General features: G+C 36.3%; 3 protein-coding genes across 4 annotated transcripts; 1 reads left to right on the top strand and 2 right to left on the bottom strand.

Annotated features, from left to right (window-relative positions):
* Positions 1 to 917: 917 nt before the first annotated feature.
* On the top strand, positions 918 to 10,334 carry LOC101735609 (Bardet-Biedl syndrome 7 protein homolog). 2 transcript variants are annotated; one of them, XM_021349025.3, is made up of 14 exons: positions 918 to 1,084; positions 2,259 to 2,382; positions 4,755 to 4,869; positions 4,966 to 5,095; positions 5,671 to 5,864; positions 5,973 to 6,153; positions 7,380 to 7,555; positions 7,642 to 7,759; positions 7,841 to 7,981; positions 8,100 to 8,335; positions 8,408 to 8,566; positions 8,685 to 8,794; positions 9,757 to 9,981; positions 10,154 to 10,334. In XM_021349025.3, exons 1-14 carry the CDS (start codon positions 983 to 985, stop codon positions 10,315 to 10,317), a joined length of 2,175 nt encoding a protein of 724 aa, XP_021204700.3. In that variant the 5' UTR covers positions 918 to 982; the 3' UTR covers positions 10,318 to 10,334. The 2 variants fall into 2 exon arrangements, with proteins under 2 accessions (XP_021204700.3, XP_021204699.3); XM_021349024.3 differs by having other exon boundaries at positions 939 to 1,084; positions 4,951 to 5,095.
* On the bottom strand, positions 9,700 to 11,129 carry LOC101740415 (ferritin heavy chain). Its single transcript, XM_004927798.4, has 2 exons — positions 10,655 to 11,129; positions 9,700 to 10,579 (listed from the first exon to the last, which is right to left on the bottom strand). Exons 1-2 carry the CDS (start codon positions 11,060 to 11,062, stop codon positions 10,346 to 10,348), a joined length of 642 nt encoding a protein of 213 aa, XP_004927855.1. The 5' UTR covers positions 11,063 to 11,129; the 3' UTR covers positions 9,700 to 10,345.
* A 67-nt stretch (positions 11,130 to 11,196) lies between these two features.
* Positions 11,197 to 11,853, bottom strand: LOC101740286 (small ribosomal subunit protein bS6m). Its single transcript, XM_004927797.4, has one exon. The coding sequence runs from the start codon at positions 11,713 to 11,715 to the stop codon at positions 11,263 to 11,265; it is 453 nt and encodes a 150-aa protein (XP_004927854.1). The 5' UTR covers positions 11,716 to 11,853; the 3' UTR covers positions 11,197 to 11,262.
* Positions 11,854 to 12,958: the final 1,105 nt, after the last annotated feature.

Consider the following 12,958-nt stretch of genomic DNA (forward strand, 5'->3'; position numbering starts at 1 on the left):
TTTTTCAGTATGTTAAAAATTTTAATTGGCGCGTAACCGCAACGATGCAACGCAATAACTGCAACACGGTCTTCTTTAAGCGTCCACTCCATATTTAAAAATGAGTAAAATTCTAAAAGTATACATTTTTATTTTCATGAACAATTCGAAATTCGAATTCAATAAACTTTTTTGTGGCCAGCATTCTAAAAGAAAAGTTTTTACTGTGTGACAATACTTATGACCTGACTAGGTAATTAACAAACAAATAAGTTCATAAAATTAATATTTAATAAGACATCTACAATATTTGGAGAAAATTGTCGAATCTTTTTTAATTTTTATGCGTAGATGCCTATTTATAACTATTTTTAGATAACTTATATACCTGAGTGACCTACGAAAAATTTTAACCCATCAAAGGTATTTGAAATATATGAAATATAATGGAAATATACATGAAAATCGGCCAAAAGTTAGTTATTATAAATATAAATTATTTTTCCTTTCATTTTTATAATATTCCCCTCTTTTTCTAATGGGTTCCATACTATTATTATTTTTTTTGGTTTTAAAAATTGTCGACCCTGGTCTATAAAGACAAGACGCCAATAGCATCCGGATCGACAAATGCAACGGCAATGTTTTACGACTTTTACGTTGTCCTTACGTACCCGTGCGAACATTGACGAAAACGTTGAAAGACGAGCATAAGGCTCACCTAATAAAGGATTACAACCAAGTCAAAAGAAAAGTATCCCAGAGGTCTCTCTATTCGCACACTGTTGTTCAGTGCACAGAAGTCTTCAACAAGAAGCTTTCTGTTGACCTCAAAAAATGAATACTAAGCACACAGGAGTTTTATTGATTTCTTGTTCAAGTTTGAGGTCTGTTGTTTTACGTTTGGTTGCCTAGGCTTTATCGATTTCCTTCTATGTTAAAGATTTTATGTCAGCAGAGTGAAAAAGACGTTGCCGGTATTATTATCATATATTATAGAGTTATGGATTACGACTTGTGCAGAATTGACTACTTTATAAGCGGAATCACATATCCTGACACTCTAAAAATTTTACCATCTCAAGGACAGAAACTGGAACAGAAGGTACCTACCTATCACAAATTGCTTTAACGCTTAACGTTTTTAAGTATACAACTTAAAACTTGAGACAATAATAATTAATAATGTGAATCGCATTTAATATAATATCAACCAATTCTATTATTAGAATATTGTTAGATTCATTCATATAATTAAAAAACAATCAAATATCTATCGATGGGGAATGTTCACTCATAAATATCTCACTTCCCAATTATAATTTTTATTAAACACAAATATGTACATTAAATACAAAGAACAAACGATATAAATATTGGTTTTATGAAAAACTACAAAGCGTCAAACCGGCAGAACCTGTACACCCGACAAAATTACATTATACAAAAGTAAAATTACAAAATTACAAAATATTCGAACTTATTTTTGAAAACCTGTTATTACCCGAAGGATTTTTCGGGCTTACCAGGACGAGGAGTTAGGAAATCTGTTCTCGTTTTCCTTTAGAGGAGGAGATTTTTATCGGATAATAGTCACCATTCCTAGAAAGTACCCACAAATAAAAGCGAAAGACGGTGAAATATGAGGATCTAGAGAAAACTATTTTAATAACTTGTTCAAAAAGGTTTTTGGGACCTTCGTCGTAAACAAAAAAGCAACAATTATCATGCTTTATTTCATGTAAACCGAAGTCATTACATTGGTAATGACTTCGGACTTCGGACTTTAGGCTATTGAGCCTAAAGTAAACGGAATACAATATTTATTTACTAAACTAAAAGTGAATTTAAGCATTAATTGTAAATAAGCAGGTATTAACTTACAACTTCTACTAGTTCTTAGTATTACGTAGGTATTTCGTGAACTTGTAAATTAGCGAAAACTCAACAGACTGTCCTCTGACGTCCATAGACGATATATATATCGTCTAAGGGAATCGCAGAATCGACAGTCAGACACAGTCAAACACAGTAGGACAGTCAGACACAGTTGGTATATACCTACCAAGTGTTAGGTAATTCATTTTAAATCTTGTCAAAATGTATGCAATGCAAAAACACATTGTTATACCTTTTATTTAAGATATTAAGTTCACAATTTCCGAGACAGACAGTCAAATTAATATATAACAAAATAAAAACGATTTTACAAACGATTTGATCTTATCTACAGTTCTGAAAATTAACTTCATAATTCTACTGATATGCTTTCTTTAAAGGTCGTAGTTGGGGATAAAACCGGAGTTCTGCAATGTTTGACCATAAGAGACGAAGAACCAGTCATTCAATTTAAGACATTGCCAGGCAAACCAATTACCGCCGTACAATTGACTTCTACAAACGGTAATAGCACCTACATTTTATTTAGGCCGAGTCTCCTACTGGACCCCGCACTGAAGGGTTGCTCGGCGTAGTTTCGATCCATATCTTCAGCGATATTTTCAAATGCACACATAATTAAAATCAACCCGTCATAACTTTCCCAAAAAAAAATTGTCATTGACGGAGTTGATGTCGGTTTTTTGAGTTAGATAGGAAGTCGCCAGCGTTCCGCTTACGCGTTGAAGGTGATAGATAGTGGCACGTTAGAGTAAAACCGACTTAAACCCATGTTGCTTAAATTGCTGCTGCCTGCAGACCCCCGTCTGAGGCGTCGCAGGGTGGCAGTAAGGCAAGTTACGCGTAGTGTATATCTGTCTACCCCCTTGCCTCCACGGGACGTCGAAACACCATGTCTATCCGTCGGCAGGGTATTCGAAGCCTGCATATATGGCGCCACCAACCCGTACTCCCGGGATACCCACTGAAATAAAATCCACCCTGCGGGGTGAGAATACAAATCACTTCCAATCGATTGACCTTTACCTCACCATAAACATTTATCTCAACAAAAACAGGATATTATTAAGTTAGTAGGGGAGACCGGGGCAAGATGAGATAGCTAAGACAAAACTCGCTGTACAAAGACAATTATACTCTTTAATTAAATTCTTTACGAAAACAAGTAACGCTTATACATTTGTCTCTTAAAATTAATAATTTTATCATGCAAAATCATAGATTTTTTTTGACAAATAATGATTAACGATACCTAATGAGGCGAATTTCCCGTCTTGCCCCATGGATGGGGTCAGATAGGAAATGCTACGGGGCAAAAGGAGTACGTATTTTAATCGGGCAGAAAGCGTTCACAAATGTGTGCCTCGTCGTCTTCTTCATCTACTCCGGCACAGGAATCGTGTGCAAATACTACAGATAGCCCAACCCTCGGTTGACTCTTAGTATAAGTAACCACAATAGACGCAGGCGCAGTCACCGTCCTCCTCTTAAGATGAACTAAGTATATTCCGATTCGATTTCTTTGGCGAGTCTTTTAGCTTGACGCTTGTATTCAGTCCTTTTTATTTTCTTATTTCTAAATTTATGTATTCGTTTTTTATCTTTTTTAGTCTTCTGTCCATCAGTCTTCATCCGCTTCCGTTCATCCAAAAGTTCATCTCGCATCTGCTTCCGAGCGTATATTGTACATGGGTGGGACATACGTTCCATGGCTATGCTATGCATAGCTCTTGTGGCTGATGTCGGTTCTGGGCCAATCTTCTCCTGCCATGCCAGTTTCTTCATTAAGTGGGCTATCTATATGATTGCCAACGCTGAGCTAACTGATAAGCTATTACACGAAGTTATTTTCCTGTTAACCGTGCTTCCATAGATTCACACATTGCGCCAACTCATCTTCTTGTTTTGCTGTAAAAACAGCTTTGAATCGTCACAAATTCTTTTTCCCATACTTAGTCGTTACCGGAATCAGTCTCGTCATCCATAGTATCGCAAGCTTTTCTTACACGGCGGCGGAACATTATATATAGCAGAGGCTCGAGGAAGCCCCATCCTGGTATTAAGAACCCATAAGACCCAGAACTTCAGGGTCCCATTTGCCACGATCTGTTTTTCGTTTATAGTTGCGAACCATTGTATCTGAGAAAAAAACTTTATGAGAAAAGCAACGATATATCTTGCTAATCTAGAAGTTACAACAATATGTACTTATACTTTTTTTTATACCACTAAGTCGGCAAAGAAGCTTACAGTTCGCCCGATGGAAAGCGGTTACCGTAGCCTATGGACGGTTGCAAAACCAGGTTGCAATACTATCGATAGGTAAGTAGGTACACAGAAGGTATTATTTAAACGACGAGGAAGGGGCAAAACGGGATAGTATCCCGTTATGCCCCGATCATTGTGCCCCGACACACATGTATTCAAATAAGGTAAAGCAATTCTAATCTTAAATCTTACCGGCGCAAAAATCTAATCTGAGTGTTATAGTACTAAAACACGCTGAGGATTAAAACATTATATTAATTCAAGCACTTACATGTCTGCACATGAGTTTCTTAACCAAAAACCGGATAAAAACACTTGCAAAATCAGTTTTTTTCCTATACAACGCAAAAACGAGATCCAACACGTTCGCTCAGCTCGGACGCATTTGCGCAATCTGAATTTCGTGCAAATGGCGCCGTTACCGGTCCGAACACGATTACCATTCATGGATACAAGCTTACTTCCCGTCCTGCCCCGAACTTCATCTTGCCCCGGTCTCCCCTACTACTACTACCATTAATGAAACTAAGAATACCATTCGGTTGGTTTCTATTAAGGTACATTATTCAACACATGATAAATGCGTAAGTAAAAATCTTATCTTTTAGGTACGCAACCAGACAAAATATTTGCAGCATCGGGTAATGAGGTTAAAGGTTACACCAAAAAAGGCAAAGTATTCTTCTCTATTGAGACAGCATTGTCGGAGCCTGTGACGTCTATGTAAGTAATTCAGGATTAAACAAAAAAAAACAATTGAATAATAAAAGCGTACGATCCTAAATAAGTCCCATGAATGCCCAGTTTGTATGTTTCTAGGTGTGTTTTCGGTGGTGATCTAATACTATGCAGTGGACGGACCATCACATTTTATCGTGATTCGAAGGAACATCAGTCATATGTTTGTAAAGATAGAGTTTTGGATATGGCAGCCTTTATTGCACCGAATGTTTGTATTATTTCTACTTATCACTACATAGTAAATAGTATAAAACAAAGTCGCTTTCTCTGTCTCTATATCTGTCTGTCCCTATGTATGCTTAAATCTTTGAAACTACGCAACAGATTTTGATGCGGTTTTTTTTAATAGATAGAGTGATTGAAGGGGAAGGTTTATATGTATAATAACATTCATTAAATAGTGGAGAAATCAATAATAAATTACAGCTTCCGAAGCGAAGCGAGGGCGGGTCGCTAGTATTAAAATATGTTACAATGCAGCAAAGGCAGTTTCATAATTTAATTCAAATATTAACTTCAATTTATTTTTCTAATTTTCCCGAAGACCGTGTTATTTGTAGAAAAAATACATAAGAGTAACATTAATTGAATTCTAAATGTAGTTTAAAACCTGTATCATTCTTGTAAAATAAACCGTCTTGCACATTTGGGCCGTAAAACCATAGGTAATAATTGACATTTAAACTTTGAGGGTGAGGTTGATATAGGTAATATTGAATAACTGAATTAGATAATAAGTATTGAAAACTCACTTTATAGAATTAGTTTTTACTGTGTTGACAGAATGCTAAGGTGCGACTGCTTCTTTTGATTGCACATAAAGGCGCGGGCATATTAGAGAATGGACATCTGGTAGCTCACATAGCTATATCTTCTGGTCCCTCTCGATTAGCGACACCGCCTGTTGCTCAAGTTGCAGAAATTAAATGTTTCTATGGTGCGGCCGATGGTTCTGTGGGTATTATTACCTATGAAGAGTAAGTAAATTGAAATGTTTCAATCGGTAAAATAAACAATATTTTAATATTTGTAAATTATTTATTATTATCCATTTGCCAGTATAAAATTCTATCAAATCTTTTCAGAACGACACTTTCAAGCAATTGTCTTGTAGAAGGCCGAGGCCTAGGTTCTGTAGTGTGCCTTGGATGGTTTTATTCTAATGCAAATCTCCACCTCGCTGTAGGGCGAAACGATGGATCTGTTCAGCTCTATCTCATAGACGTTGAGAATCTGCATCTCAAACCAAGACTCAAATTTACATATGTACGTATATGTATACAAATTATTAATATATATTTCCATTGATTAATTACATGATACGATCTTTAATCGCTTCGTTGTTCTATTGGTTAGGTACGTAATGACCATGGTAACACTATCATGTTGTTAGGAATTAAATGCCGATCGAAAACGAAGGCTTTTGGGTTTTCTTATCGGTTATTATATCAGGATAATAAGACGGGATTGTCGATAATCTCGTTTTCACGGATCGTTTGGAACCTCTGGGTCTGCGGAGGGACTTCGTTTCTCTCTTCATTTTGTACCATATGTTCCATGGGATTGGTCTAAGGAATTGTTTGAGGTGATTCCATCATCTCGTTTTTACTATCGCACCGCCCGCCGCCGGAGTAGAGTTCATCCATACTACTTGGAGCCACTGCGTTATCATCCACAGTGCGTTTTTTTTATTCCTTAGATGGGTGGACGAGCTCACAGCCCACGTGGTATTAAGTGGTTACTGGAGCCCATAGACATCTACAATAAAATGCGCCACCCACCTTGAGATATAAGTTCTAAGGTCTCAAGTATAGTTACAACGGCTGCCCTACCCTTCAAACCAAAACGCATTACTGCTTCACTGCAGAAATAGGCAGGGCGGAGATACCTACCCGCGCGGACTCACAAGAGGTCCTACCACCAGTAATTACGCAAATTATAATTTTGCGGGTTTGATTTTTGTTACACGATGTTATTCCTTCAACGTGGAAGTCAATCGTGAACATTTGTAAAGTACCTACGTATTTCATTAGAAAAATTGATACCCGCCTGCGGGATTCGAACACCGGTGCATCGCTAGATACGAATGCACCGGACGTCTTATCCTTTAGGCCACGACGACTTCAATCATCGACGACGAAGACGAGATTTTTTTTGCCACGTACCTACCACCCGGCTTTGGAATGAACTCCCCTCCACGATGTTTCCCGAGCGCTATGACATGTCCTTCCTCAAACGAGGCTTGTGGAGAGTACTCAACGGTAGGCAGCGGCTTGGCTCTGCCCCTGGCATTGCTGAAGTCCATGGAGACGGTAACCACTCACCATCAGGTGGGCCGTATGTTCATCTGCCTACAATAGGCAATTACAAAAAAAAGATCGGGAGAAAATGTTAACCGGTAGGAATCTTGTAAGAACGTTGAACTTTTATATGTCTACTAATAATTATTTACGTACCTAAGTATTCGTTTCTAATAACACTTGTAATTTCAGTTTTCTGGCGAACCTGTCACGTCGGTTGTTGGTGGATGTGTAGGTACGGATGAAGGAGAATTACTAGTTGCAACTTTCTCAGGCCGAATATTCGCACTAAGGTCAAAGTTCCTTATTGCTGGTTCGGTTACAAAAGCCTCTCATGAAAATCTAGCAGCGCGACGATCAAAATTGGAGTACGTTGAAGTCGTTTATTTTAATAAAATTTCATTAGTTAGTGTCTTTGATTAAATAATTAACGACTACAATCTCTACTTAATAGAATTGAAATTGTTCGATTAGAAAAACAAACTGCCAATGAAAGAGAAAAATATCAAAGGAATTCGAGATCATTACAGGCAGGGCTTTCAACACCACCTCTTCTTGATATTGAGCACAAGGTAATTTAATTGTAATGCTTAGGATAGCAATAGCAGCCCCACTGAAAAGTCAATTTACACATTTTTTATTATTATTTCAAGATGTCAGGAGCGACACGAGAGGGTTGGCAAGAGGTTGATATAACATCAGCAGTACCATTGGACATGCTGTTCATTTATTGTAGTAAGAAACTAAAATTACTGACTGACAGCGCTGCTGTCCTCAGCGTGTGCTCATCGCAGGTTATAAAATTTTACTCAAAGCATAATGCTTGCAATGTAGCACAATGTACTTAATTAACTAAGGTTTTTTTCATAATATACCTACATATTTATGAAAACAATTATTAATATTAAACAGGATTCGGCGTCTGATTTGTTAGCAACTGTAAGATGTCAAGCAGGTACGAGGCGTATTTGGCTCCGTTTGCGTGTTGCATCAACTAATTCAACGGTTTTAGAGTCCACACGCGTATTAATATACGCATTACCGACAGGCGCGCCAAGAGTTGCAAGACTTTTATCAATAAAGCTACCAGCATTGCCGTACTATTCACAGCACGAGGAATTTGATGAAAATAATGACCACAGCATAAAGTTGGTAGATACCAATCAATACATTATTTTTGAATATCTTGTATAGGAATTTAATTTTGAACTATTGTCTAGGTCTTGGTGTCAACTCCACGTAACGGGTGGTTTTTCCGTTGCTGAAATGACTTTCTGGCTATCAGATATTTTACCCGGTGATTTACCGAGGCCTGCGTCAAATGTGGCTTTTTTACGTGTTCATTCTCTTTTGGGAACGAAATTATATTGCCAGTATCAGTAGGTATCATCACTATCATTACTTCAACCTACTGTTGGTACAGGCTTCTGGAAATATACCCCATATTTCCAGAAGCCTACAGTAAGGATAGTAAATTTTTCACCTCGTTATTTTCAGACGAGGTTCAGCTGTATTTAAGTCAAACAATATTTCTACTGTATCATCAGTGAGAAGTATTATATCAAATTGTTCAATAGACAAAAGAATAAGAGTGGAAATATCGTGCGGTATGTATTAATTTCGACATGGACTCAATAAATGAATAATGTATAAGTTGCTAATAATAATTATAAATGTTTTTTACTTAAGTACCTAAGTATATGAATATAATATGTTTATTATATTCTCTAGGTGACTGGACTAGTTTACAGTTTAAATTGTGGATGTGGTTGCCGGAGCATGTACATAGATCAGAGTGGATGACGCCGACCACCTCTCCAACTCGAAGTTTCAGTTGTATTGTACAGGCTCCACCCAAAACAGGAACGAATGACCACTTCCCAGTTGAAATGGGCAGTTTATATACCGTTAATTTAAAAAAAACTGTTTCAGTGTCCTGACTGAAGAGTTTTCGGTACTTTAACCGAAATTTTCGGCTAAACTTTCCTTTACGGTTCGTCGATTTTGGGTCAGGGTGGAGGTGAGGGGAGGGAGGGGTTAAGGGTTTACCCCCTGCACCATTCCCACCCCGCGGAACCCCATGGTTATGAAGATATCCACGGTTAATTTTTTTGATTAAAATTGCATTATATTTTAGTCAAACTCGAAGGGAGCTTAAGTTTGAATCCGCCTTATCTCCGGCGCTGCGGGAAGAGCAGCCCTTCCGCCCTTGCGTGCCGAAGCACGGTCACACGTGCTTCGCTTCGCAGCTTCGCTCAGTCGCTCCGCCTCGCACTGTTTCCGTGCTCCGTCACAGCGGGCGAGGACTGCTCTCCCTCCGCGCCTCCGTTTTTTTATATACACTCTAGGGGTAGGGCAGACAAGACCAGGTGAAAAGTGGGGTGCTCTGATTCGCTTTTTCATATTTTTCGAGTTGTCCACACTTACTAACCATTAAATTTTTGCCGCGGTGGCGTTAATACTTAGGTACCGAGTTTTCTATGATTTCAGTAGTTAAATAATATAAATTACATTCATTCCAGGCTGCGGGTGGTTAATCTTTAATATAGAATATTATGAAACATTTCAGATATTCCTGATGATTGTTGTTTGAAATCATTCAAATTGATTGAAAACATCATTAGTATTGCATATGAAAAGAAAAACCAAGTCACTCTGGCGAAGGCTTTAGATTTACTAGAACTGGACACCAAGGCAATTAACGCCGAAAAACCTGTTTTATGTAAAGAATATTATACAGTTTTGAAAAATTCAGAAAGTGAAATATTACAATCAAATTTTGATGAACTCATAGGTAATCATTGAAATTTCTGTCATAGTAAATATCATCACAGAAATGCCCAATCAGTGTAATATTTTGATTAAATTTGGTTTTATATTTATATTATTATAGTTATTGTACAAATAATTTAATTTTAAAGTCATTTCATAGCAAATTTTATGTAACGATTAGTTTTATATTTCAGATATTGTTGTACAATGGTACTTGGATTGGCGCTCATTATCTGTTAATGGTAACAACACAGTGGATCAATCAAATAAATTGTGTACCCTATTAAAAGACTATAAGCTTGATGATGTAACAAAAGTTCTTTCAGAACTAACAGAATTTAATCATACTTGTGAATAAAAATCTTTCGAGCAAAACGTTTTTAAATTTATAGTTTTGTTTTGTATAAATTTAAGCGATTACTAAAGGGAAACAGCTTAATTAAGCTTGTGTCAAAGTTGTGGATAGCATGTATATCATCACCAAATGATGAGAGTTTGATAATATAATGATTAATTTCATTAATTGATTGGATTTGTTCACTCAAATATACTGAGGTAACAAAATCTGCACAGTGGTAATCTTTGATATCATTGGCTTCTGTTACAATCTCTTCTAAAAGCTGAAAATAGTAAAATTAAATTACAAATATTTGAAAACTTTTACAAATAAATTCAAAGAATAAAAGAAACTATACTTGGTTAACTTGTTCTTCCATTTTAAGACTGTATCTAAATGCTTCAATTAATGGAAGGTTATCAGGTAAATTTGGTTTCTCAATTCCACATATATTTGGTATATTTCCTCTGATTAACTGATATTTTATAAAACCTTGCATATGATCTAACTCTTCAAAATACATTTTCATGAAAAAGCCACCTGCCCCATGATATAGTGACTTCACATTGAGAAAGGTGACTGCTAGACTTAAGTAATGTTGAGCTACCTGCTGCTCAGTCTGAATTTGTCTGTTAATCAAATCTGCTATTTTACAAGCTGTATGTTTTTTTACATTGCTGTAGTTGTATATGATAATTTTTTGAGGATAAAATTTAACCTTAATTAATTTTAGTTTATTAGAAACAGTTAATCTATTTATGAACATATTGAGATTGTATTTCAAATAAACATATCTAAAGTAAGCAATATTAAACTAACAAATGTTGTATGTCATTTATGACATCTAAAATTTGGAAACTAAAACAATGAAAACTAAACATATTTCAAATAAAACATAGATTTCCATAGCTATCTAGACTTCAATTTATTTTATTGCACAATTAAAGAAACAATACATTTTTCTGCTCACTTTTGGAAAGGATAGTAATCTAAACCAGAATTATATTTAAACTTATATGTAAATCTATTCACTTGTGTTTTACCGATCTGTATCATTTTTTGAACATCTTCACGATATGCAGGAGGCAGAAGTTCCTCCTCTAAAGTACAAGCTTTTCTTTCTTCTTCTTTGACTTTGAAAAATCTTTGTCGCACTATGTCAACGTCTCTTTTGTATTCCTCTTTCAAGTCTATAACTGCTTTGGTGGGTGTATCTATCTTAAAGATAAAATAGTTGGCTTCTTTGTGGGTCATACCATGTGCAGTGGACTTGTAAGGCATTGGTCGAAATCCTAAATTTTCTATGTTTCTGATGATTCCTCCGCAATCGAATATAGCATGTGAGATCCTCTTCAATGAAGTTTTTAATTCAGGTTTCGGCATGTTTCGTAACAATAAAGCAAGTTCATATGTCGGCATTTTTATACGAATTATTACATATAAAGTCTGGAAGACAAATTTCGATGTATTAATTTCAAATTGAGTAAATTTTGAGTTGGGAGTCTTGGCAGTATTTTCAGTAGTAGAGTTTTATTTTTCCACCTGGAAAGGCAAAGGTGTCATATCATAGAGCTTTATCTTTTCTATATATATATTTTTTTTATATGAAAAATGATAATATGAAGGGAAGTGAAATGATATTGTTTAATATGTAATGAGATGAGATGAGATATTTTTTTTATTGCTTAGATGGGTGGAGGAGCTCACAGGCCACCTGGTGTTAGGTGGTTACTGTAACTCATAGACATCTATAACGTAAATGCGCCACCCACCTTGAGATCTAAGTTCTAAGGTCTCAAGTATAGTTACAACGGCTGTCCCGTCCTTCAAACCGAAACGCATTACTGCTTCACGGCAGAAATAGGCAGGGTGGAGATACCTACCCGCGCGGACTCACAAGAGGTCCTACCATCAGTAATGATATGGGATGAAATATAATCTTAGTAAAATGGTGGTTATTTACTGAGACTTTTTCAGTGAACTTTTTGAAGGATCCCGAGAAGTTACATCCAGCAGCTTTTTTTATAAATCAGTCTAATCCTATTTGCATGAAAATACTCCGGTGACTTTTTGGCGGGAACACGAGGGGTGAAGTTGTATGATTTGTTTTATTTTGTCTATTTAGTGTTTCTTCAGGTTTAAATGTGTAATAACGGTGGTTTATTAACTGCCTAATATGAAGGTGCACAAATGGGGGAAAATAAAACAAAGCCGACAAGACAGGTTTCAGGCGACGACGGCTTTGTGTTGCCCCGTTGCGGTCGTGTAACTACTAGCCGTGAGTCGTTCACGAATGAATTCTTCAAATGAAGTACTTCAGTTATTTTCTGTCCTTCATTCTTTACTTCAGTTACAATCAAACCATCTCTTTAGTTCAGTTGTTAAGTTCACCGGCCGCGAACTAAAATCAGCACTGCACAAGCCTCGTTCGTGAAACACGAACGAGACACGAGCAGTGCTGATTGATAATTTGCTGTCACACTCTGTTCTGCATACCATAATGATGTTCTATTTGATATGTAGATAATTATTTTTAACCTTTTAGTTTCAGTAGATTTTCTATAAAACGTGTTGTTAGTAGTTTTTTTAAACTAATTTTTAACTAATGTAATAACGAATTAACGTCACTTTTAATATTTAATAAAATACGTGTCGAAATATT

This window comes from Bombyx mori, chromosome 13 (genome assembly GCF_030269925.1).
Source record: "Bombyx mori chromosome 13, ASM3026992v2".
NCBI classification, from domain to species: Eukaryota; Metazoa; Arthropoda; class Insecta; order Lepidoptera; family Bombycidae; genus Bombyx; species Bombyx mori.

Coding starts and splice junctions, on each gene's coding strand:
- LOC101740286 (XM_004927797.4), bottom strand. CDS start 11,715: ATGCCGACATATGAACTTGCTTTATTGTTACGAAACATGCCGAAACCT.
- LOC101740415 (XM_004927798.4), bottom strand. CDS start 11,062: ATGTTCATAAATAGATTAACTGTTTCTAATAAACTAAAATTAATTAAG. Junction 10,580..10,654: donor TGGAAGAACAAGTTAACCAA/GTATAGTTTCTT, acceptor TACTATTTTCAG/CTTTTAGAAGAGATTGTAAC.
- LOC101735609 (XM_021349024.3), top strand. CDS start 983: ATGGATTACGACTTGTGCAGAATTGACTACTTTATAAGCGGAATCACA. Junction 7,760..7,840: donor TTCTTGATATTGAGCACAAG/GTAATTTAATTG, acceptor TATTATTTCAAG/ATGTCAGGAGCGACACGAGA. Junction 7,982..8,099: donor TCAGCGTGTGCTCATCGCAG/GTTATAAAATTT, acceptor AATATTAAACAG/GATTCGGCGTCTGATTTGTT.